The sequence below is a fragment of the Natrix helvetica genome (genome assembly GCF_964273705.1).
Source record: "Natrix helvetica genome assembly, chromosome: 2".
NCBI lineage: Eukaryota > Metazoa > Chordata > Lepidosauria > Squamata > Natricidae > Natrix > Natrix helvetica.
Window position 1 is genome coordinate 171,569,632 of NC_138552.1, and position 23,984 is coordinate 171,593,615.

The 23,984-nt window shown below is 42.8% G+C and overlaps 1 protein-coding gene across 1 annotated transcript in view; it reads right to left on the reverse strand.

Moving 5' to 3' along the window:
- Positions 1-21,553, reverse strand: part of HMGN3 (high mobility group nucleosomal binding domain 3) — a 50,528-nt gene extending 28,975 nt beyond the window's left edge. The window contains 1 exon segment of the mRNA XM_081941325.1: positions 21,150-21,553. Coding sequence (XP_081797451.1) covers positions 21,150-21,164 — 15 coding nt within the window. The 5' untranslated portion in view covers positions 21,165-21,553.
- Between the last annotated feature and the right edge of the window lie 2,431 nt (positions 21,554-23,984).

Genomic DNA, 23,984 nt, shown 5'->3' on the forward strand with positions numbered 1-23,984 from the left:
AACTCTTAAAGCTGTCAAGTTACAAGACTCTTGCACCCCTAACCCTTTAGGGAAAAAAACCCCCAGGGGTCTTCAAACCTGACAGCTTTAACACTTGTGGACTTCAACTCCCAGAATTCCTCCTCCAGTCATGTTGCAGCGACATCATCTGCGTGGATCTGCTCCATCTTTGCTTTCTTCATTGTGGGCAGGGCTTCTGCTGAAGATGCCGACGAGTACGAGTTGCCACCAGAATAACTGCTGCTACCTCCTCCTCCTCCAACAGAATCACCAGATTTGCTCCTGAGCTCAGCGCTGGGTTACCTCTGCCCCCTCCCCCTCCTCCGTGCTTTTGAGGAGCCATGAGGCTTTTTTTCCCCTGCTCCCCCCCCGCCTTCCTACTGGCTCCTGCAGCCTCATGGCTCCTCAAAAGCACGGCGGAGGAGGAGGAGGGGGCAGGGGTAACCCAGCGCTGACTGAGCTCAGCTGCTCCGAGCGGAGGGGAGGCGCCGCTGCCACGCGCGGAGATGCCGGCTGGAGCTTTGGCGGCTTCATCTCAGCCGCAGCGCCGGGTGGCAAATCCGGCAGTGCTGCCTGTTAGAGGAGGATGAGGAGGAGGTGGCAGCAGTTCTTCCGGTGGCGGTGGGGGCTTTGGGGCTTCACAACTAGCCTCAGTCGCCCCGTGCTCCTCAAAGCAAGTCTGGGGAAGTCCTTTGCAGGCGGCCCGTTCTAGCTGCCTGTAAAGGACCTCCCCAGCTTCCAAAAGGGAGCGCGCGATCCGAGCCACAGTATACTAAATAATGATAAGAAGCAAAGAGCCTCATTTATTTTGGCCGGGAGCCGCATGCGGCTCGCGAGCCGCGTGTTCGCCACCCCTGGTCTAGAGGCACCGGCTGGATAGCCCTGGTGTCCAATAGGTGTTGAATGGCTTCCTGCATCAGTTGCCTCCAGATCGGGTTATTTGAAATAGGACATGTCCGGAAGAAACTCGGGGGGCTGGAGAGGAACTCGAGAGAGAGCAGAACGGATGGTGGACTGAACCCATGCATCAGAGGTAGATAGGTCCCAGCGGTCGTCGAAATACGCCAAGCGTCCCCCAATGGGAGGAGAACTGGGCCTAGAGTTAGTTCTTACGGAAGGAGCGCTTGCCTCCTCCTCCTCCACCCCTTTGAAAGGGCCGCTTCTGCTGCCTGCCCCTCTGCTGCCTCTCTAGGGGGTATCTCTGCCTGGGGGGAAAGCCTCCCTGGGACTGGCGAAACCCTGAATACCCAAAATCTGACCCCCTAAATGAGTCCTGACCCCGGAAGGAAGACCCATACTCCTGACCACGGCCGGTGGTTCGTCTGGGAGTCACTCTGGAGCCGTTCCTTCTCTGCACGGTGGGAAGCACCTTCCGCTTGTTCTTGTTCTCTATCAGGAAGGGATCCAGAGCCGCGCCAAAGAGCCCCCCCTCATGAAGGGTGCTGACACTTGTGATGTACATTCGCCTGCCACTGCCGAAGCCAAAGCAACCTGTGGGATGCTACAGAGGAGGTGATCGCCCTAGATACAAATCTGGCTGCTGCTAGGGTGGCGTCCGAAGAGAACTGGATGGCTGCCACCAGTTTGTTGATGTCTTGGTGAGCCCTGACATCCGCTATCGGGATCCGCTGCTGGAGATCCTGTAGCCACAGTAGTGAAGACCGATTGAAGACTGCCCAGGCCATTGCCCGATGGCTCCTCTGCAAGGTGAGGTCTGCTTTCTTGTCCTCTGGTTTCAGAGCGTCCTCTGGTTCTCCAGGCAAGTTCATGGGTGTATGCAGCGCTGTGACAGGTGCACTTATGGTAGGATCCTGCGCCATGTTGTTGTCCATGTTAAAAAAGGCTTTGTCTGTGGAGGTTGGCATCGGCCCCGAAGTGGGAGATGCCCACTGCCTTCTTATCAGGTCAAGGAAGGACTTGGGTGTGGACACCGTGTCGGCCTCCATGGTCTGCTCCTCGAATATGGTCTCAGCCGAGAACTCTTGAGGTTGCGCTGGCGGTTCTAAAGGTCTGTTGCCAAGCTTAGCCGCCATCTTTGCCTTAAATAGCAAGGACTTGTATAGGGAGGACTGAAACAGTCCAGAGTAGGAGGGTTTCAAGGGAGGCAGGCCCTTGTCCTCGGAAAGTCTATCCTCTCTGAGCTCCCCTTCCTCGGATTCCGCATCGCTGTCCTCCTGGGAGGACAATGGGAAGTCAGCGGGGTCTGCCCCCTGGGCCTCCAGCCTCTCAGGAACCATGGGTAAGGGGACCATGTGAGACTGCATCTGGGGCTGTTGGAAAGCAGCGGCCATGCACTGCTGAAACACCCTCATCATCATATTGGAAATTAGGTACTCTTGGGATGGGTGCTCCGGTTCCCGTACCCGTAGGTGTGGAAGAAAGAGATTGTGGTGGAGGGCCTATGGTGTGTGGAGGGGATTGCCAACCATGCGGAGCGCCCCAGATCCCTGAGGTGTCGAAGGGAATCCTCACTTGAAGGGAGGGATCTTCTTCCATAGCTCTGCTGGGGGACGAATGCCCCAGTAGCCTCTCATCCGATCCCAGCACCTGCGGGGCCTTTCTGCTGTTGGCCTTGTGGCATATTCGCTTTATGCCTCTGCTTCTCATATTTGGAGCCCAGTTTAGTAAGTTTGGGACTAGCGCTCGGCTCCTTAGGTGCCTTGAGGACAAGGTACCTGGTCTTCCTTTATGCCTTGCCACCCCCTGCCTTAGCAGTACCTTCGCTAGCTGGAACTGGTGAGAGCTCCTCCATTCCTCTGATGGGCTGGCTGTAAGCCCGAGGACCTGGCTCTTGCTGGTGTCCTGTGTTCAAGGCAGCCGCCATCTGGGATCACGTGTTCAAAATGGCGGTTTGCACCAAAATTCAATGTTCCGTTCCTCTGCCGTGCTTGAACAGTGGCTTGTGCCCTTGGGCTGCCATGTGCCTTTTCTGCAAGTGGAAATATCTCTCTTTCTCCACCCTGCCCTCAGTGCTCGTTCTCTGGCTCCCTCCGGTGTCTTAGGATAAGCGCGGGTGCTCCGCAACGTTCCAATGCTGCGGTTCGTCGCTCAACCCTTGAGGGGAGCGGTGGAGCGCTCCGGTGCTGTTTCGGGTTTTTTTTCTCTTGTCGCTTGTTTAAAGGAGCGGCACCTCGTGAGGCTTCTTTCTCCTTCTTACGGGCTTTAAAAGGCTGAGAGTGGCTGCAGGATTATTCCTAGTAACCAAATCTGTTCGTCATCTTTGCAGGTAGTGGCGATAGGCGCTACCCCCGCTGGGGTTTTTGCTGGCCGCCGAAGTACTCACACCTCAGAGGAATAGCAATTTGCACTTTAATTCAGTTTTTCTTTTCTGCAATTTTTCAGAGGAATAGCAATTTGCACTTTAATTCAGTTTTTCTTTTCTGCAATTTTTCAAGGAAATCAGAATGACACAGCCATCCAGTTGGGGACTGAGTCGATAACTGGGTATTACTTGGTGACTAGGGCGTGGTCTAAAGCACTTATTGGACTCAGTACAATCAATGAGGATGAAGTTAACCCATCCTATCCTGGATACTCCTCCCCTCACTATGGAGAATAAATTAAGCTTCATTATTTTCTTGGGTTCACAAGTAAAGATGGATTGTTTGCAGGAGAAATAAAGAAAAGATTTACCCTAGGAAGGAAAGCAATGACAACTTTAGACAAGATCAGGAAGGATGATGATATTTCTGTGCAGTGCTTTATACTAAAAGCAGAAAAATGCTTCAAGGTAATGCAGAAATAGGAATGTGGCTATCATTGTCTGCCATTCCTTAACCAAATGTGTCTTTTACCAGGAATGGGCACAGCTGCACAGCGCTAATTTCTATGCCAATAAATATCAGAGTAATTAAAGCAATGGTCTGGAGTGAACTGAAGATTTGCAAAACTGTGGCCAGATTTCAAGCTTCAGGACTGCTTCATCAAACAATTTCATTGCACCTACAACACAATCCGAGGAAAAACAGAGAGTATAGGGTTATAGATATGCTATATTTATGCTATTGAATCACCCCAATCTTTTTTTTTTTTTGCAAATCAAATCCGAACTATTTCACACACACCTCCAAAAAATGTATGCACTTGGGACTAATCTCTGAACAGCAATAGTCATGGTATCTACTTAATATCCAGAGACCACAAGGTCCAAATTCCTTCCAAGCCTATTCTCATGACCTAACAATCTCAAAACATGGTTGCAACTGCAACTCCTAAACTTTTCATCTAACCACACGTTGGCTGGAAATTCTGAGAGCTGCAGTTTCGACAATAATGAGAATGAATCAAGATAGAGAAAAGTACTGTTCATAGCGAATCAAGTAGACTGTTGGAATGAGGACAACCCTCTAGTGGTAGCTTTTAATTCTATTTAATCATCAGTCAGAGTGATTGCTGCTATATGATTATTTTATTCTTGTCTTGGGCATTATACAAATCCCAATCCAATAGAATTGGAAGTGAAAACTTAAGGAAATAAATTCTAAATGATGAAAATAAGACTTTATTTTTTAAAAATGCATTGATGTTACTAAGGTAGATTGCATCAGGAAAGTAATATGTTTCAATTAAGGTTGCAACTCATTAAATCAGGATTGCAACACAATTAAACAAATTGTTAATCAATCACACAAAGGATGAATTATTACTGTATCAAACAAATGTGCATACAAATAAATGTAATTTAATGCAGGGCTCCTTTCTATGAATTTTAAGCCATTTCAATAGATAGAAAAGCCTTTTCTGACTTAGTACAGGTACCTGTCCAGGTGGGGGAAACTCAAATACAAAACTATGTTCTGTCTCTGAAAAAATATTGCCTGCTGGTTTGTGATGTAAATTATTACAAGAATAATGCAATCTCTTATATGAACTTTTGTTTCACATTATAATGTGTCTTTTGTTACTACTTGTATATTATTTTATGGACTAGTGTCATTATTGAATTGTTAGGATCTCAAAAGAGAATTTTTTATAAAATAGTGTATCAGTATATAATGCCACAGAAATCTTCAAGAATGTATAGACACTTTAAATACATGTTGGGAAATTTCCAGGGATGAATGGCACACTAAGGTCAACTTCTTGGGAATATAAGACCAAAAAAAAAAAAAACCCTGGATGAGGCATTAAAAATTAAAAAGGAAAATTTAATTTTAATACATAAACCCCCTCCAGTTTATGTATTCGGACGTGATAGTGTTTAAACGGGTCTTGTACATAAGTGTCTTTTCACTTAAAACAGGGAATTTTGTGAGCTCATTTTCTTTAAAGGAGAAATTATGTTCTGGTATGTTAAAATTTTGCTCTTTTATTTATATTAGGACACTAATATAAATTAGATTTTTTTTATGCCTCTTAAATTTTGATTTGCTCATAGTTAAGAGTTGAGAGATGGAATATTTACTTGAATGAAACATGTTATTTGGGTTTGTTGACAACTTTGGATTTGTTGACATCTGGAACAGGGGTGGTTTCTGGCAGGCATTACTGCCGGTTCATTCATGCGCGTGTTTGATGCATGCGCATGCACAGTGCAATTAAAATTGTTCTGTGCCTGCACATAACTGAAAAACAAGATGGCGGCGCTGCTGGCACCACCCAGGGAACCGGTTCAAGGGCATGGCAGGTCTGCGTTGCTGCCGGTTCCAGTGACCCAGGCCACCAAACCACTACCGGTTCAACTGAACTGGTAGGAACCCATCACTGATCTGGAATAGGAAAATGATTTGCAGTGGGTTTGATTACAGGTACCATAATGTTTAAGCTTTTCTCCCTGCAGTTATTTTAAGTATTGTAATCTGATAGCATTTAAATTGGCTTTGTATGTAGTTGTCTTTCTACTTAAAGGAAGGGATATCTGCAAGCTTGTTTTCTTTAAAAGATAAATCCTCCCCGTTCTGTCGTTAAACTTTAATCTTTTGTTTACACTAGAATATTGAGATATCCTAGGATATCTAATGCCTTTTAAATGTGGATTTGCCCACTGTTAAGAGCTGTGATCTGGAATGTTGAGTTTTATATATATTAATTAATGTTATCATTTTAGGGCTCTGTTTGGATTTTTTGCTGACACCTAGATTGAAGAATGCATTACTCACTGGATTTGTCTATAGTTAGGAGTTAAGTGATGAAAAGTTTTATATTTGTTAATTATGGGGAGGTGAAAAGATAGTAAAATTGTTTATACTTGTGGATGAAGATGCTTTTTTAATAGTCCCCCCTATTTTTTCTTTTTTGTCTGTACTATGTTTTATTATTAGAATCAAAACTTTTAATAAAATTGTTATTCAAAAAAAATTATGTTCAGATTCTTTGGATCCACTCAAATATTTCTGAAGCAAGAATGTTCTGTGAAAGAATATAATAAAGCAAACATAAGACTTTGACTCTTTGAGAAAGATAATTCTGCTTTTTCCCTGTAAAGCTTCCCAAATCTCTCTCCCCCCACCCCCAAAATATATGGGGAGCCTCCAGAATAGTACAGAAGGTAGTCTATGAAGCTATAGTGTAGAAAAAAAATATTGTCTTTCCATTAATGGAAGTTAAAACTAGATCCAAAGTTTCTCAAATAAAATGAAGGACACCTTTACATTTGTGATAGCAGGCAACCTTTGCTAACATTTCCCTTGTGTGCAAAGAAAATGAAAATCCCTTTTTTAAAATATAGCTTGCTGTGGCATGTGAAGAACTATTTTACCTTTGAGGGCAAACAGAAGATCAAACAGCTCAGTGAGCTACTGTCATCCAGCTCCCATAAAGGGTTCCTTTTCTACCACTGTCACCAGAAAGGTTTTTGATGGTCACCAGAAGAGTTTCTGAGGAACCATGTCATGTTAAGAGATGAAAAGAAGATAATTGTTTGATTTCAAGAACAGAAAGAAGAAAAGCAGAAAAATTAAAAGAGGAATAAACAGAGAATAAAAGCAAAAGAAATAAGGGAAGGTGTACTTATCAACTAAAATAGCATTAAGTAAATCAGTATTAATTGTTTTGTAATTTTTTCTAACTCTTTCTGTACATTGTTTTCATATATTGTAAGCCACCCAGAGTAACAAGATTCAGCAGCATACAAATGTCAGCAATAACAAATTGCAGTACCACCTTTTTATTTTAAACTCCTCCTCCCTTCTCAATGCATTTGCTTTATTTTCATTTATTTCAGAATGAGAACATTCTAATTAGAGGGAAAGGGATTTATTGTTTGGAAGAACTGTGTATTCTGGTCAAATAGAGCAGCAGAAAAGATGGAGACCAGCTAAAGACTGCATACAGGTTTATGATATTCCTTTGTTTCTTCATGCTGTATTAACTTTAGGTTCATTCTCATGTCTAGCAAATATCAGTATTTTTCTAATAACAAGATAAACACGGCAGAAGAGAAAATATAGCACATAATGCTACCATTCTCTAATTTTTCTGGAAATATTTAATTCTTAGCCCAAAGGCAACAATTGTGCTCCATGAATAATAATTCTGACAATGTGATGTATAGAATTGGAGAAATATAATTCAACAATAGAAAGTTATTGCCTCCATATTTTTCCTGTTGGTTTATTGGAAGCATCCAATTAGAAACAGAACAATAGTTTGATGGAATAGTTTAATCCAGCAAGACTGTTTTTCTATATTTCAATTGTATCCATTCTAAATTCAGTTATTGAAATTGAGGTCCCTTGGAAGATTCCACAAATTCCTAATTCTTGGACTTCACCATTAAATAGAACATATGACAGAACTTTTGAATATCTCATGATATCATTTATTGAGGAAAAAATTGCTATCATAATTTAAGATTAAAATTTGCTACCATTTAGAAGTTTTTTTAAAAGCAACTTTTCCTTACTTCATCTAGGAGTGAAATATTTCTGCTTACAAACATTCACGGTTAAAGACTTTCCCTGAGTTTTCCCAAATGTGATCTGAGCGATGTGGTCACTATGTTACCTACTCCTGAATTGGTATCAGATTTCTCCACAAATTGTCCTTTTCCTCCTATTCCCCATTTGAAATTATTATTGATCTCATGGCACTTTCTCTTCTCCCAATTTGCCTTTCATTGGGTATTTGGTATGAAATACACGTTTGCTCTGATCCTTTCATGATTATCTTGCAACTGCAGTAACTAACTGAAGTAAGAAATAGGAAATAGTTATTTTGTTCATGAGATTCTGTGGAAAGCGACTGCTTTCAATTTAAGGGCATACTCATAGATCCAGGATTAATATTTCAATTTGAGACAGGTAGATATCTAAATCTAAACAAGAGCATATAAGAAGTATGATAAATGTATTACATCAGATCCTTTCAATAAATCAAAATGAATTTTACTTATTTTATGCAGGGAGATTTAAGCCAAATATAGGGACATTACAAAAACCTTAAGATTCAGCCAAACATTTTGCTTGGAGCTATTTTGAATGTCATATGCTTCTCCAATAGCCATACTAAAAGGCATTAAATGACATGTTTTCTGTATTACTTCCAGAGCCAACACTTTTATTACACACAAATTAATATCCAATCATAGTAAAGCATTTACAATTGTTAATGAGAACTTAACAGCCTAAAGTTGTAATATTCTACACATATTCTTCTTGGGACTACATCTAATGTAAGACTTACTTCTGCCCGAAATGGTTAGAGAAGTGTTATGAAATATGATTGCATTGAAGATGGCAACTGACACCTTGACTTTCTATTAACAGAAATCCAAAGTAGGACACATAATTGTTAACAGCAAAACCACGAGAAGGCAGAGGGGCCATGAAGTTTCTCTAGTATGCAGGGTATTCCCTGCCTTGCAGCACAATTGGCTCTGCTCACCCTTAAACACTAAACATGGTTTAAATTCAAGGCCTGATCTTCAGAGTAAGAACTGTAAAAACAAGAACATTTGCATGTTTTATTTGTGAAACCCTTGCCTTCCTATTTAAATATAAAATAGGAAAGTTTTTAGTTTTCCTACAAAAACCTGTGGATTAAAAATAAACCCTCTAAAATGGCATCATTAGTAGTTAGAAGATTGGTAGTGCAGAATTTAACAAATCAGGGAGCATCTGAAACCAGTTTTATCCAAAGAAAAGTAGGATTTTGTTTTTTTTAATTTTGTGAATAACACAAAATTGTGAATTGTGAATCTCCATTTATAACCCTGAACCACAATTTAGCATAGAGTGGTTATTTATTGTCTCCTCTTCTTAGCTGACAAGGAAGATGAAGTCACCAAAATTCAGTTTTAATTTGCAAATTCATGATTTGTCTTAATATACAAACCAGGTTTTGGGGTAAAAAAACAACCCTTGAGTTTATTAAATAAGCAAGTAAAACAATCCAGGGGTTGTTGTTGAGTTGTTTAACAAATGACTAAGATAAGACAGTGTAGGCTTAAACTATACTGTTTTCAGTTAGCAAATATGCTAAGAGGTAAAGTTAAAAAAATATTATTATTTCTTTCATGTACACACAATCATTTGTCACATAGTAAAATCCCTTTTTTTCTGACTGGCTGATGAAAAAATAATAGTCATACAAAGATCAATTGTAGGGCTAATCTCTTAGTTAATGGTTGCTTCAGTTTCAGTATTAAGTTCTGCAAGGATTTAAAATGTAAAAAAACAAATACAAGATACCGGGGCATAAATATCACACTGAAATGCTCATTCAATATGTCCTTTGTTTTATATGGTTTATTGCATGGCAGTACAACAACTAAGCATATATATGTGGAAGTTTGACTGGAAGTTTATTTCAGTTTTATAATAAATGGGTCCTTATTGGCACAAATGCTTTGCACTGCCTTTTCTAGTCCATTAGTGATTACTCATATTTGAATATAAACTCAAATTCCAGTAGAACTGAAAACTTCTGGTTTAGATTGTCATATGTAAGTATATTGTCTGCATATCTATTCATTCACAGAGGGAGTGTTTTTCAGGCATTATAATTATATATAATCACGAACTTAGGGGATGGCGACAGAAAAAAACACACCATACAGTACTATTAAAAAGAAATCTTACCAGGTTGATTTTTGAGTTGAGAATAAAGAATGCAGGGAGTTCCTTAATCAGTTTATTTCAAGAACACAATACATTAAAATCAGTGGTTGAGGGCAGCCACAGTTTAATTATCTCATAAAAGCCCTTTACAGGTAGTCCTAAACTTACTACCACAATTGGGACCAGAATCTCCATTGCTAAGCAAGGCAAATATAAGTGAATCACTGCAGTTGTTAAGTGAATCTGGCTTTGCCTATTGACTTTGATTGTTGAAAGCCAGCTGGGAACGTTGCAAATAGTGATCACATGACTCTGGGATGCTGCAACTGTCATAAATACATCCTGGTTGCCAAGCACCTGGATTTTGGTCACATGACCATGGGGTCGAAAGTGGAAGTACCAGTTGTATCTTTTTAGTACCATTATAACTGAATGATCACTAAACTAATGGATGTAAGTCAAGGACTATCTTATAAAGAAAAATCTTATCTTTATTCCTCAAAAATGTACAAAAGCACAACAACTATGAATTCTAAGGAAATGCACTTAGCTAGAATTATGAGAAGGAATGCCTTTGCAGTCAAGCACGCTACTGGGCTGTGATTTAGTATTTGATGACTCAAAATATCTTTGGGGGAAAGGGCCTTTTTTAATTTGATGAACTCAAGTTAGAATTTAAAGAACTCTCCGTTTGGGGTCCGACAGGGAGGAATGTTCATCCTATTACACTGGTATTTTCCATTGCACTTTGGTCTTTTTCTAAGACCTATTTCAATTTGTGATTTTGAATTAGAGAAGGAAGAATGACTGAAGGAAGGCCTTGATTTTCTTCTAACAATGCTAATTCAATACTATCTGAAACTTCACCTCACCCTCTATATTTGAACAATGAATATGTGCAACACAGAGCCTTATCTGGACATTCTCTTGATTTTCTGGGATTTAGAATCCTGTAGAGATTTAAATACACAAATACGCATGAGGATAAAAAGGATTCAGGAGAGGGCAAGATACTTGCTGACAGATGTCTGAAAAAACAAAGATATAACTTTAAGCATTTGACCTTTGCCTTTGGGCCTAGTAAGTAAAGCAGAGAAGAGATATAATCCAGCATATAATAATATTCCTAAAACGCAACATCTATTTGGAACTTTATCTTGAATATGCAAAGTTAATATCACAGTATGAATGCTAGACTAAGATATTCTTATATAATTTGCCTGCAGAGAAATCTTTGACAAGAAGACACTATAAAAAACAAATCATTTATCATGTGGAGATGGTATCATCCTAGATATCTGTGATATATATGCTCTCTGCACTTCTGAAACTAATCTCCTATATTTTGCCTTCTATAGCTCTGCTAATATTATTTAGCTCCTAAGAATCACAGGCTTTCCCTTGTGCTTAGAATTAAGAAAGAGTTCATGTACAAAGCTAGAAATGCCGAAGGACATAAACTTTGTACATGTTGCCTGAGAACATAATTTAACATCATAGACTTCACTCCTATTCATAATTACATCTCTTTTAATTGACACTGCTCTTTTCCAGTATTAATTAATTTACATATTTATACATCCAATTTATATGAGATAGCTCTTGTCATTCTGGAATAAAAATTGCCAAGAAAAGAAGTAAAACTAAAGACAAGAAGACAAACATCTCATGAAGGAACTTAATCAAGTATTTCAGAAAGCTGTCAGAAGAAACAAGAAGTAATATTACAACATCTTTAAAGACATTGACAATAGGAAGAGACACAGAGAAACAAGCAAAGTCTTTCTAAAACATCTCTAAATTCAGAAGGAAATTCCAACCTTGAACAGGTATGCTAAAGGACATCATCAGAGGGACAGTAACTGATTCAAAGGAGATAGAAGATGTCAACACTGAAAATATTTTAGAAAATAGTATTACTTACAAGAATATTGTACTGACAATGAGGTTAGAAAAGCACTCCAGGCTCTGCGAAGTCAGAAGGCTATAAAAATGTATAGAAACATGGCAAGTAACAGAAGTAAATGACCGTTGGCTTACCTGAATGGTCGTTCTCTAGGCGCTGCAGGAGTGTCCAAGAATGGGTTAACTTCAGCTTGCTGCCCAAGGACTGAGTTTAAATCTTTAGTGTAGCCATGCCTCTTGCTTCCTTTGGAGGTCAGTTTGAAAAACGAGGAGGTGAAGTCCAGAAGGATGTCAAAGAAGGTGAACTATTTCTTCAGGAGAGGTGATTCGGCTCCTCCAGATTACTCCAGGGCAGGGTTGGACACTCCCGCAGCGCCTAGAGAATGACCGTTCAGGTAATCCAATGGTCATTCTCCTTGGCGCTGCTTGAAGTGTCCATACCCAAGCTATATAGTCCCAGGGTGGGAAACAGAAACATTCCGTTGTTCCGGAGCCACTAAGACTCGCTGCAGGACCCTCCTTCCAAAAGAGGCCTCCGCTGCTGCAAAGGAGTCCAATTTATAGTTACGAACAAATGGGGATGGCGAGGTCCAAGTCGCTGCCCTGCATATCTCTTCGATGAGCGCCTGGGTTGCCCATGCGGCTAAGGTCGCGGTGCTCCTCGTGGAATGAGCGGTGATGCGAGGGGGAACTGGCCGGGCCTGATGTTCATAGGCCAGCTTAATGCAGGTGCGCAGCCAACGCCCAATAGTCGAAGAAGAAACCTTCCTGCCCATTGAGGTGGGCTGGAAGGAAATAAAGAAGGATTTGGACTTGCGAAAGGTGGCTGTCCTCTTCTTATATATGCATATTGCCCGTCGTACGTCGAGTTTGTGCCAGACCCACTCTCTGGGATGTCAGGGATGCAGGTAGAAATCAGGGAGAATCACCTCCTGTGACCGGTGGAACAAGATGTTGACTTTAGGGATGAAAGAGGGGTCAAGCCAAAGAATGACCCTGTCCAGATGCACTACACAAAGTTCCTCCCTGATCGACAGGGCCGCCAATTCAGAGATTCTGCGAGCCGAAGTGATCGCAATGAGAAATGCAGTCCACCCTGAGCTCCAGCCAATTTATATTGTGGGCGAGCTCCGCTGGTGACCATCTGCCCTGCATCACCTGAGTCTGAAAGTGGACGCCCCAGCCATACAGGCTGGCATCCGTTGTTACAACCAGGCGCTCTGGATCCTTGAAGAGGAGACCTTGATGCAGAGCCGGCGACTGCCACCATCTGAGCGATCGGATGACTCTTGGAGGAATGTTGACCATCCTCTTGGAGTTGCTGGCCTTGCGCCACTGAACCGGGAGTAAGAACCACTGGAGCTCTCATGCATGCATTCGAGCCCAGGGAACTGCCTCTATGCACAAGACTAATTTCCCCAGCAACTGGGGTAGGGTTACGATGGAAACTGACCTGGACGTCTTGATGCGTCGCACAAGGGAGGTTATGCTCTCCACTTGCTGTTGTGTGAGGAAAACCTTGCAAATGGTGGAGTCAATCACCGTGCCCAGATGCTGAATTCTGGAGGTCAGAGTCAGGTGACTCTTCTCCAGATTTACGGAGAAGCCATGCTGCTCGAGGGTGCGAATGGTGAGGCTGAGGTCCCAATGTGCCTGTGGAACAGATGATGACAATAGGAGGATGTCATCCAGGTAACAAACGAGACGAACAGGACGAGACTGAAGATGCGCTGCAACCGCAGCCAGGAGCTTTGTGAATGTCCTTGGTGCCGATGAGAGGCCAAAGGAAAGGGCCTTGTACTGGTAATGATGGTATGCGTACTGGAACCTCAAGAACTGGCGGTGCGCTGGGTAAATGGGGACGTGCAAGTATGCCTCCTTCAGGTCGATCAATGTCATGAGATCGCCCTGCCTGATGCAACCCAAGATGGTCTGTAGCAATTGCATCTTGAAGCGCTTGAACATTAGATAGATGTTGAGCTTCTTGAGGTCCAATATTGCCCTCAACATCCCCCCCCCCAATGCCTTGGGAACCAGGAAGAGGATTGAGTAAAACCCTCTGCCTTCCTGCCCTGGGGGTACCTGCTCTATGGACGCTATGTCTAGCAAATGCCTGATCTCTGCCTGCATCATCTGGCGTTTGAGGGGCGATTTGGGAAGGGGACAATGGAGGAACCGTAGTGGAGGTATCGAAAGAAACTCTAAGGTTAGCCCATAACGGCACCCAAGCGTCTGTCGTTGTATCCTCCCATTGGTTGACATACAACTGTAGACAGACCCCAATGGGAGGGGACCATTACCGGTCACTTAGTCCGAAGAAAGGAGCGGTTGGGATATCCCCCTCGGAATGACCTGCGATTCCCCTGCTGCCTATTCTTGTCCCTGAAGGAGGACCTCTTGTGGGAGCGGTCCTGCGACTGGGTGTAAGGTCTAGAGCAACCCCCGCGTCTGCATTACGAAAGGGTTGCCTACAAAAGAACTGTTGCCCTTTCCATTCCGGCTTCTTTGTAACAGCCGGCAAGACCTTGCACTTATCCTTGGACTCAATTAAAAAGGAGTCCAGGGCTTCCCCAAAGAACTTGCTTCCCTTGAAGGGAGCGGAAGCAAGTTTCCACTTCGCCTTCATGTCCGCCTGCCAGTGACGAAGCCACAGCAGGCGACACGAGGTCACATTGGAGGCAAGAGCATTGGCTGAGAATCTGGTGGTGTTAAGCGAAGCGTCGGCCGAATACTCGACCGCCGTGATTATTTTGTTGACATCCTGGCGCGACCTAACGTTGCTAGCCTGGAAAGTGAACAGCAATTTGCGCAGCCAAAATAGTGCCGCCCTACCAAAGTAGGAAGAGGAAGCCTTTATGGCCCACACAATGGCCACGTGAGTCTTGTGACAGGCTTTCTCCGCTCTCTTGTCCTCAGCCTTAAGTCCTTCCAGCAGGTCGGCTGGGAGAGACAAATTTGAGGTTATGAACACTATGGGGTCGTCCACCTGAGGAAGCTTTAGGATATCCTCCATGGCGGCCTCCTTAGAATACAGCTTCTTATCCACCCCACTTGGATTTGCCATGGAACCCGGCTGAGCTCATTGACGCTGAATAGTGTCCAGGAAAAACTGGGGAACTGGAACCAGCTCCTGGGGGAGAGTGGTCTCTTTGAACAGTCCTGCACCTAGATCCTGAGTTCCCTCTGATTGCCCTGATCAGTCGAATTCTTATCTGATTGGGCGGGAAGCCCCATCTGGACAGAAGAGGCCCTAGCCTTGGTAAGAATAGCACGGAACATGGAGGGCTTGAATAAACCAGAAAATGCAGGGACATCGGGGGTCAGATTCTCATCCTCCAACAAATCTGGGGTTTCTTGACCGCCCTCCCCTATGTCAGATGCTTCACTGACAGCCAAAGAGGCCAGAGGGAAGACCCAGCCAGCCTGCTGCGGGGGATCAGGAACTCTTGCTTTGGCTTTGGTTCAGCTTGGGAGGGGTAGGGAGAGGCCCAATTGCTGTATACCATCAGCAATCCCTTGAGATATGGCTCTTGCAACCACCTCCTTCATGGCTGTGGTCAGCTCATGGATGTGATCCTGGTCCTGGGCCAAAGCCCTGGCAACAGGTCCAGAAAGAGGGATTTCCTCCTCTAATAGGGAACCAACCTCCTTCAAATACTCCTCCTCTAGGGATGAGGCTAAAGATCTGGGAGAGGCTGTAGAGGGATTGGGGGAGAACCCAAATTCATCCTCCTGTACCATAGATGGGGGTTCATCTGGATGAGGATCTAGAATGGTGGGGGGGGTCAGCAGGAATCTCCGCAGGTGGAGGGAGATCCTGTTTAGGCCCTTGGTTGCCCTGAGCCTTTTGAAATTGCCTCTCAGCCAGCCTCTCCTCTGCCTTGGATCCTCTCTTTGTTCTAGGCTGCTTCCCTTTAGTGGGACATGCTGCACTGGCACCCTTGGTCACAGGATTGGGCCTGCTGCGCTTGCTGCTGGTAGGCCCTGCCTGATTTGCGGCCTTCTCCACACTCTTGCTGGCCATGGTGAACTCTCAGCCCTCAGGGCACTGCAGTTCCGCGCTGTTAATAGAGACAAGGAATGGCCCAGAAAGCCAAACTCCCTGTGGCCGCCAGTCAAGATCTTCAGGGGAGGGGGAGGCCTGCCTGGTGACCCAGAGCAAGGCCACTTGACTAGCACTCCTCCCGGCGGTGATCTGCTAAGGGACCAGGCTGCAGAAAAAAGAACAGGAAAAAAGTGGCTTGGATTTAAAGCGTGCACTTTTTTTCCCTCCCAAAATGGCTATTGTGCGTTTTGGAGTGACACCGGGCTGCCGTCGGAGTTCCGGAGTGCCCAGCAGAGCCTCCGGAGCTAAGAAGAGTTTTCTGATGGATTGCAGGGGTACCTGACTTTCCTACCTGACCCCAAGGCTCGCCAGCAGCCGCTAACAAGCCTCCCGGTGCTGCCAGAGCCTCGTGGAAACAAGGAAAACTGTAATGCTCCCAGCAGCCTAGTGTACACGTGAGGAAGCAATTAGACGAAGGGAACTCTGTTCATTGGTAAAACAAAAACAAAAACCTAGGTCTATCTAAAACTACCACAGTGGAAAAAAGCAACAAAAAGGCTACACTAATGCTATTAGGAGAAATCCAGCTTGCTATTCAAGGACTGGAAATCTTAAAACACATCCTTATAGGGGGACTGAATTTTTTCAAACTGACCTCCAAAGGGAGCAGGAGGCGTGGCTACACTAAAGATTTAAACTCAGTTCTTGGGTAGCAAGTGAAGTTAACTCATGCTTGGACACTCCAAGCAGCGCCTATGAGAATAAAAATTTCTCACCAAACTATGCCTGCAAATACACGCTGGCTAACAGACTGGAAAAGATCAATATACATACCAATGCACTACTAAAGAAAGAGATTTAACAAAATGTCTAGCTCACTGCTCACTTAAGGAGTTTGATTATGAGTGGCTCAAGGCTAACTCAGCCTTCCATCCTTCCAAGATCAGTAAACTGAGAACCCAGATGTTGGGGGCAATATGCTGACTGTAAACCACTTAGAGAGTGCTACAAAGCACTGTGAAGCGGTATATAAGTCTAAGTGCTATTGCTTAACAAAATGTACACATTACCACACTTCTAGCAAAACAGCACATCATCCAATGTATACTAAACTCCCTACATGGGAAGAAAAATGCACACTGGATAATTGAGAAATCCAAATTATATAAATGTATTGAAAATATGAAGCAGTGTATTTCCAAAAAACAGGAATCTCACAGCAATGCATTGTCCTCAGACGAAACCCTATACAGAAGTGTAGAAGCCACAATACAGATAAAACAGATTGGTTCCAGGTTAACAAAAAAGTGATATAGCCTTGCATATTTAGAATGTATACATTGGAAAAAGATAAGTGTAATTTTAAAATTGGAGGAAGAAACATCAACAATCTGCCTTATGCTAATGATATTTCTCTGCTAGCTGAAAATGCAAATGATCTGCAAGTTTTGATAATGAAAAGTCAAGGAGCAAAGGGGTAAAATGAGACTAGGGTTAAATATAAAAAGGATAACTAAAGACAATAGATATGTACAGCAACCACTGTACAATTGACATTGAAGTGGTGGATAGCCTCTGCCTTTTAGGATCAACTATCAACAGTAAAGGAACCACAAGTCAGGAAGTAAGTTGCAGACTAGATCTTGGTACAGCATAAAGGCCTTTAAAAAGTTACGCATATACTGTGATTGTTTATACCAGGGGTGTTTGCAAGGAGGTCCAGATTTGGTAAGATGAAAATGTGTGGGGCCGACTATTCAGTCTGACATTCTTTGAACCATTAACATTAAATGCAAATGAACTATTTTATTAAAGACTAAACAAATAACTCTGGTGGGAGAAGCTGCAGGCCACTCGAAATTTGAAAATGGGCTGCAATTGGCTCCCGGGCCGGACTTTGGACATGCCTGGTTTATACCAACAAAGATCAGAATCAAGCTGCAATGTTCTTTCCTCTGAGGTTCTATGGAAGTTGAACTTAGAAATAGAATAGAAAGAATATTGATACTGAACTTCTTTCTTTCTTTCTTTCTTTCTCTTTCTCCTTTCCTTCTTCATATTTCTTAACTACCCATGTCCCTCAGATCCTGAAATCCAACTTATAGAATCAGCAGTAAATTGATCATGTTGAAGTTCAGCTTAAATTTATTTTTCCACATCCTATAAATTTGGAAATCTGCACAAGTTCTCAAACATCCAGTAAGAAGTACATCTTAGTGTCATCAATACCCCACTGATTCTGTCCAGTGACTTAACTTACATAGAGACACATGAAACAAGTGAAATTTTTCAAAAATTCCAAGGAATCAAGTATGTCTCTCTCAGTCATGTCTTCCAATATCATCATCATAAAGTGGTATATTTAGTCCCTAGCTTCTCCAAGTACATCATTTTTTTGGGTGATTAATGAGTTCAACACAAATGAAAAATCCAAGAGTATCAATAAGGTTGCCATCCCCCTTCCCGCTGTTCCAGGAGGAAGACCGGTATTTGTGTTCCAAGTCTAAATCTTAATTCCGAATATAATGAATCAAGATTTCTTCTAAGAATTCTAATCCAATAAACCCATCCATCAATCCTTGAGCTATTCATATCCAATGTGTTCTAACAATGACCTGTTTCTATTTTTCTATGGTATGATATCTCATCTATGATATCTGAGGCATTATACACATATGCAGAATGAATGAGATTCTGGCACAGGAGAGCAGCAAACAAGATTATCAGGGATTAAAAATAAATTAACAATAATAATTAAAGACAAGAATCATAATACAAAAAAAAATCCATTAAATCCAATGCAAGTATATCATAGCGAAAGCCAAATCTTTACTCAGATCTACCCAAAAGTAAGTCTCCATTTAATTTTGGAGAGATACACATCACATGATTGGAGGCCTTAAAATAATTAAATATTTCAACTAACTTGAACTTACAACCAGTAACAAATCAAAATTGTAACTCATTCCCCAAAGAGAAAATCAATGGCAATTATGTGGAAACTCTACATTATTTTCAGACAAAAGATAAAATTCCTTCTACAACTGTTTAAAGTTCAATAAAAAGCTTACATTTTTAAAAGTAGTTATTTATTTAAGGGAAGCTTAAAATACTGGATTGCTAGTCAAAATGACACTTATTTCACTTTTATACCCAGTATGGTACACAAATATATTCCCATAAGAATCATGCAGAAATGAAATACTTTTGCTGTTTCTTCAGTGGCATTAGCCTGACAACATTTTTGTGTTGTATTAATTACTGTAGTGGAGAATATGTAAACATAAAATTAAAGGAAAAGCATTATGTAGATAAAATAATTAATAGTACAAGTTAGGTATTTTTAGACACCCCAGTTTCTTAAAAGACCTAAAAAATCCATAAATAAGTAGCTGTATAAATTTATTTTTATTCTTTCTCTGAAGACTCCGTTATAGTCAGCGCACTACAGTACATTTCACAGAGGATACCAAGAACAGTTAAGCAAGTCAAGGTCTTGCATATGGTTTGTCTTTGGCCATGTTGGCTGGGACTGATGGGAATTAAAATCCCAAAGCTTTGGAAGACACTAAATTTTATATCCCTGATTACAAAACCCATCTAATCTTTACCTTTAGGAATTTATAATCTCAGCTGCAGCACAAGGGATTATGGAAGCTCCTCTAAATTTGAACTGAATTCAGTTACAGTCCCTGGTTCCTATCTTTTTAGATGCATATCCTGTCTTTTCTCCAGGAACTCTGCTAGCATACACACAATTTCCTACTCAGTTTTTTTTCTGGCAACAACTCCTCCATGGGGTAGGTTGGACTTTCCAGGAGTGACTGATCCATCCAGTGGAGTTAATTACAATCTTGTACACTTCACCCCACATTTCTCAACTGCTCCCAGCACGTTTGAGGGAGTCATTTAAGTTAACCCTGTCACAAAACACCTCTGATTCTTTTCAGAATCTAATAACGAGGTTGAATAATCTCTGACGACTTCAACTTCGAGTGCTAGTTAGAATTTACATCCAGATTGCCTCTCAATTTACACACCCAGAGCCAGAAAAAAAGGCATTTTTATCCCAGTCCAATGTGACCAAGAGAGTAGAAATCCCTATTCTTCGGAGCCGGGAGGAGAGACAAGAATGCAGAAGTCGCTGAAAAATCCAGCAGTCGTTAAAGGCAAAGGAAACGGTGAGGAGGAAGAAAGACACCACGGCTTCACGCAACTCTCTCTCTCTGTGTGGAGTAACCGTTGCAGCGGCTCCTTCGCGTCTCAAAGGTGCAAAACTCCTCCCCACAATGCCTTCCTCGGGCGCCCTCGAGGCTCTTTAGAAACTCTTTCCCGCTGCCTTGGCATCAGATTCCACCGTCACCGCCGCCTCAGTTGAGACGGTCAAAGGCCCAGCCTAATCAGCCGCCGGTCCTGAGAGACCCGATAGTTGGCACAGATGGGTCTGCCATCACGGAAAGCAGCGAGCGGGGTAGTGAAATATGGCTCGCCTCTGCCTTTACTTTCCGCCCCCTCGCGCTCTCGGGTTACCTTAGCAGCCCCCCCCCCCCAACACACATACCGTCTCCAGGGCGCGCGCGAGCCCGAGCTAAGAGTTCTGGGGTGGGGGCGGAGAGCGAACTCTCGGAGCGTTCCTTTCGTAAATACGCGCGCAACACACACACACACACACACAGGCAACGCACTTCGCCCGAGAGCTCCTCGAGGGGAGTTGTGTTTTTTTGCAAACCCTCCGGGGCGTAAGAAAGGCGAGCGGCAGTCTCTGCCCTGCCCCGGGTGTGTGTGGTGTGTGGAAGCGGGGGCCAAGGGGGGGGGGAGCCAAGCGCGCTTGACGTTCCTGGGAACGAGAAGGGCCTGCGGAGACTGACACCGACCCGGGTGACGGATCTTTCTCAGCGCGCGGCCCGAAGCCGTGCGCACCGCTGCAACTGCATAGAGTACGAATGGAAATGCGACCGCGTTAAACTGCAAAACGCGAGAACCTGGCGCCCTATTACTGCAACAGGCGGTTAAGGGAGGGGGGGGGGGTGAGAGACAGACCTCGACGCGGCCTCCCAAAGTGAAATCAAGCCCGTGACTTGGAAAGCAGTCAGCGGGTGGCGAATAAGCTGGCGGGGGGGGGTCTTTTTTTTTTTTTTTGCTTATTTTTCTCTCCTTCCCCGAGCGTGGACCTTGAAGGGGGAACGTGGCTCCGTCGTTACCTTTCTCTTCGGCATGGTGTTCCCTTCTGCAGGCGGCTGAAAGCCCAAGCGAAAGAAGAAGCAGCAGCCGCACGGGTGGTGCTCGTCGCTGCACCAGCAGCCCCGGATCGCTCTTGGCAGCCTTCGGGAAACCGCCCGCCGGCCGCGATCACCAGAGCTGGCAGGGCAGCCTTGCCGCTGGCTTGACCCCTCCCCGGGCGACAGCTGAAGCAAGGGCGGCCTCCGCCTGGCGACGCCGCTCAGCGCCCACCGCTTTGATGGGCGAGCAGGAAAGGCGGGCGAGCGGGCGGGTGGGTGGGCACGGAGAGGTGCAGCTTTCGCTCGCGATTGGCTCCCCAATTCGGTTTCTCCCCTCCCAGCCCCCGATTTGGGAATAGAACCGAAGGAGGGGAAGTCCTTGCCGTGTAGAGGCAGGGCGCGCTGGGGTGAGGCGGGATCCCGTGATTGGCCAGCGGGCAGCTCTCGGATGCTGCCCAAAGGAACGAGGTTGGAAGCGGGAGAGCCGCGGCGCGTCGGGTAGGTAGGTAGGTGGCCGGGTCGATCAAAGCGCCTACGCTCCGAGTAGCTGCGAACCTCCCGATGGCTTTGCGTAAAGTTGTATTTCCTTCAACCGGAGACGAAGACTACCTAGGGCCGAGTAGGCTACGATGTCGCAATCTTCCGTGTTTTCCTAGACTGTTTTGTTCATTTATTTCCAAAGCCAAAATTGTGTCGTCATAAATTTGGATCGCTACAAATATATATAATTTTCAGTTGTATAAACCAATATTGGTTTTAAAATGTTGCTAGGGTGAATAACCTGTACTGTGTTCTATGAAATGTGTTTTCTCAGTAAATCGGTAGGATGGATTTATTCCTTGCAGACATCTCATTCAACGTGCATTGGATTGGTTCTGTCTTAAAAAAAGATTGGACCACCATTTGCCCAAAATGGTATAGGGTCTCCTGCTTGAGCAGGGGTGTGTGAAAAGAAGACTCCGAGGTCCCTTCTAACTCTTATTTTATTAAGAGGAACAATCAGTGCCTTTGGTATAGAGGTGAGATAGTGGGGTCCTAAATGACTATTTTAAATTGCGTATCGTTTGCAAAGAGGAATTGCTGTTTTCATTGTTGTCAATGTATTTCAGATACTTCGAGGATAGGCAGCAATAGATTACTTTGTTTATGTTAGGCAAAATAAAATTATTATGATAAATCAGAACCATTTTTATTGATTTACCCAATAAACAAATTAGATGACTTTTCTAAGTAGATGCTTATAAGCAAACAGTATCTACCTGACTTATCTGCACTCTGAAGCTAAGCAGGATCAGGTGGGCATTTGGGTGGGAAACCCCAAAGGTGTAAGCTAGGCTGAGAATTTAAGAGGCAAACAACTTCCACGTGGCTATCAAGAAATTCAAGAAAATGGTGTAAGTTCTTGAATAATTTTCATAATTTGAATAATTTTGAACAATAGGCAGCAAAACAGGGCACCATTATAGTCCTATTTTCAATTTGCATGTATATGTTTTCCTGCTTTGTATGTTAAAGTTTCTGCTTTTATATTATATACATAGGCAAATATTTGAACATCTTATTATAAATCTGGTGCTAATAATAGTTATTAGTGTTGTAAGAGATTAATCAATACAGTTTATCTCCAATACATCACTTGATGGAGGAGTTAAACTCATTATATTACAGACTTTGCAGGCCTAAAAAGGAAGATATAGTTTTTTCATCTTTGCATATATTCCTATCCTAGCTCTGTAACAGTTAACACCACAGAAATTAATAGTGGAACTAGAACTTCCTCCTGTCTTCCAATGGAGCTGCCAATATTTCCTCTGCCTTTTCATGGGATTCTTCTGGTACCAAAGGTACCTTAATGGGTAACAAATTTATTGTCACATAAACTTTGTGAGTTGAATGCTTTTTCATGGGATGCAGTAAATGATAGTCTCAATTAACAGTTTTGGAGATGCTGCAAAAAGCTGCAGTGTCTCTGCTTGTTCCAGTTGACATTCGGTTCATTCCTCTTGAAGGATCTTGTGATTTTAACCCCATTTTTGTTCCATAATAAAGGTATTGTCCTATTACAGTTGATAGCATTTAGTTATAAGCACTATGGTCAACCCAGTTATCTTTGCTGTCACTAACAAAATAATTTTGTTCAAGATTAAATAATCCTGTTTAAATGTAAGTCATTAAATTCGGATGCCTTTTGAGAGGTCATCTGACTGATCAGGTCTGTTTATATCTCTTTTTAGTTCAACCAACCAATAACAAATAAAACCTATAATTTTATAAATATTATAAATATGTATTTTATACATACCTGTTATCTTGTAAATTTTTGACAAACCAAATAAATTAAAAATAAATAAATAAAAATATACTAGAATGTTTTGTTATACAACACCCAGCATGCTACATGACCTATTGAGAAAAAGAGGAGATGAATTATTAATATTGGTTTAAAAATATCCCATTAACTTCAGGATCTCAAGTAACATTCCCTTTTTTTTGTTGTTGACAACCAAGCAACAATTACTTTTTCTTTTTTGGTAAATGCAGATTCTATAGTAACTTGACAAGAATACAATATTGAGGTAACATCTCTCTTTGGAGTTTGTCTCCAAATTTTGACTTCAGTTAACCTCAATATCTCTCTCTCTCTATATATATATATATAATAGATCCCCAGTGAAATAGCCTCCAAACATGTCGGGCTACAAATTCCATGCTGGTTGGTACTGATGGGAACTAGAGACAAGCAGACTTTTTCTAGACCAATAGCATACCTGGGAGGAAGATGAAAGTTGATGTTCATCACACTTGAACAGCAAACAG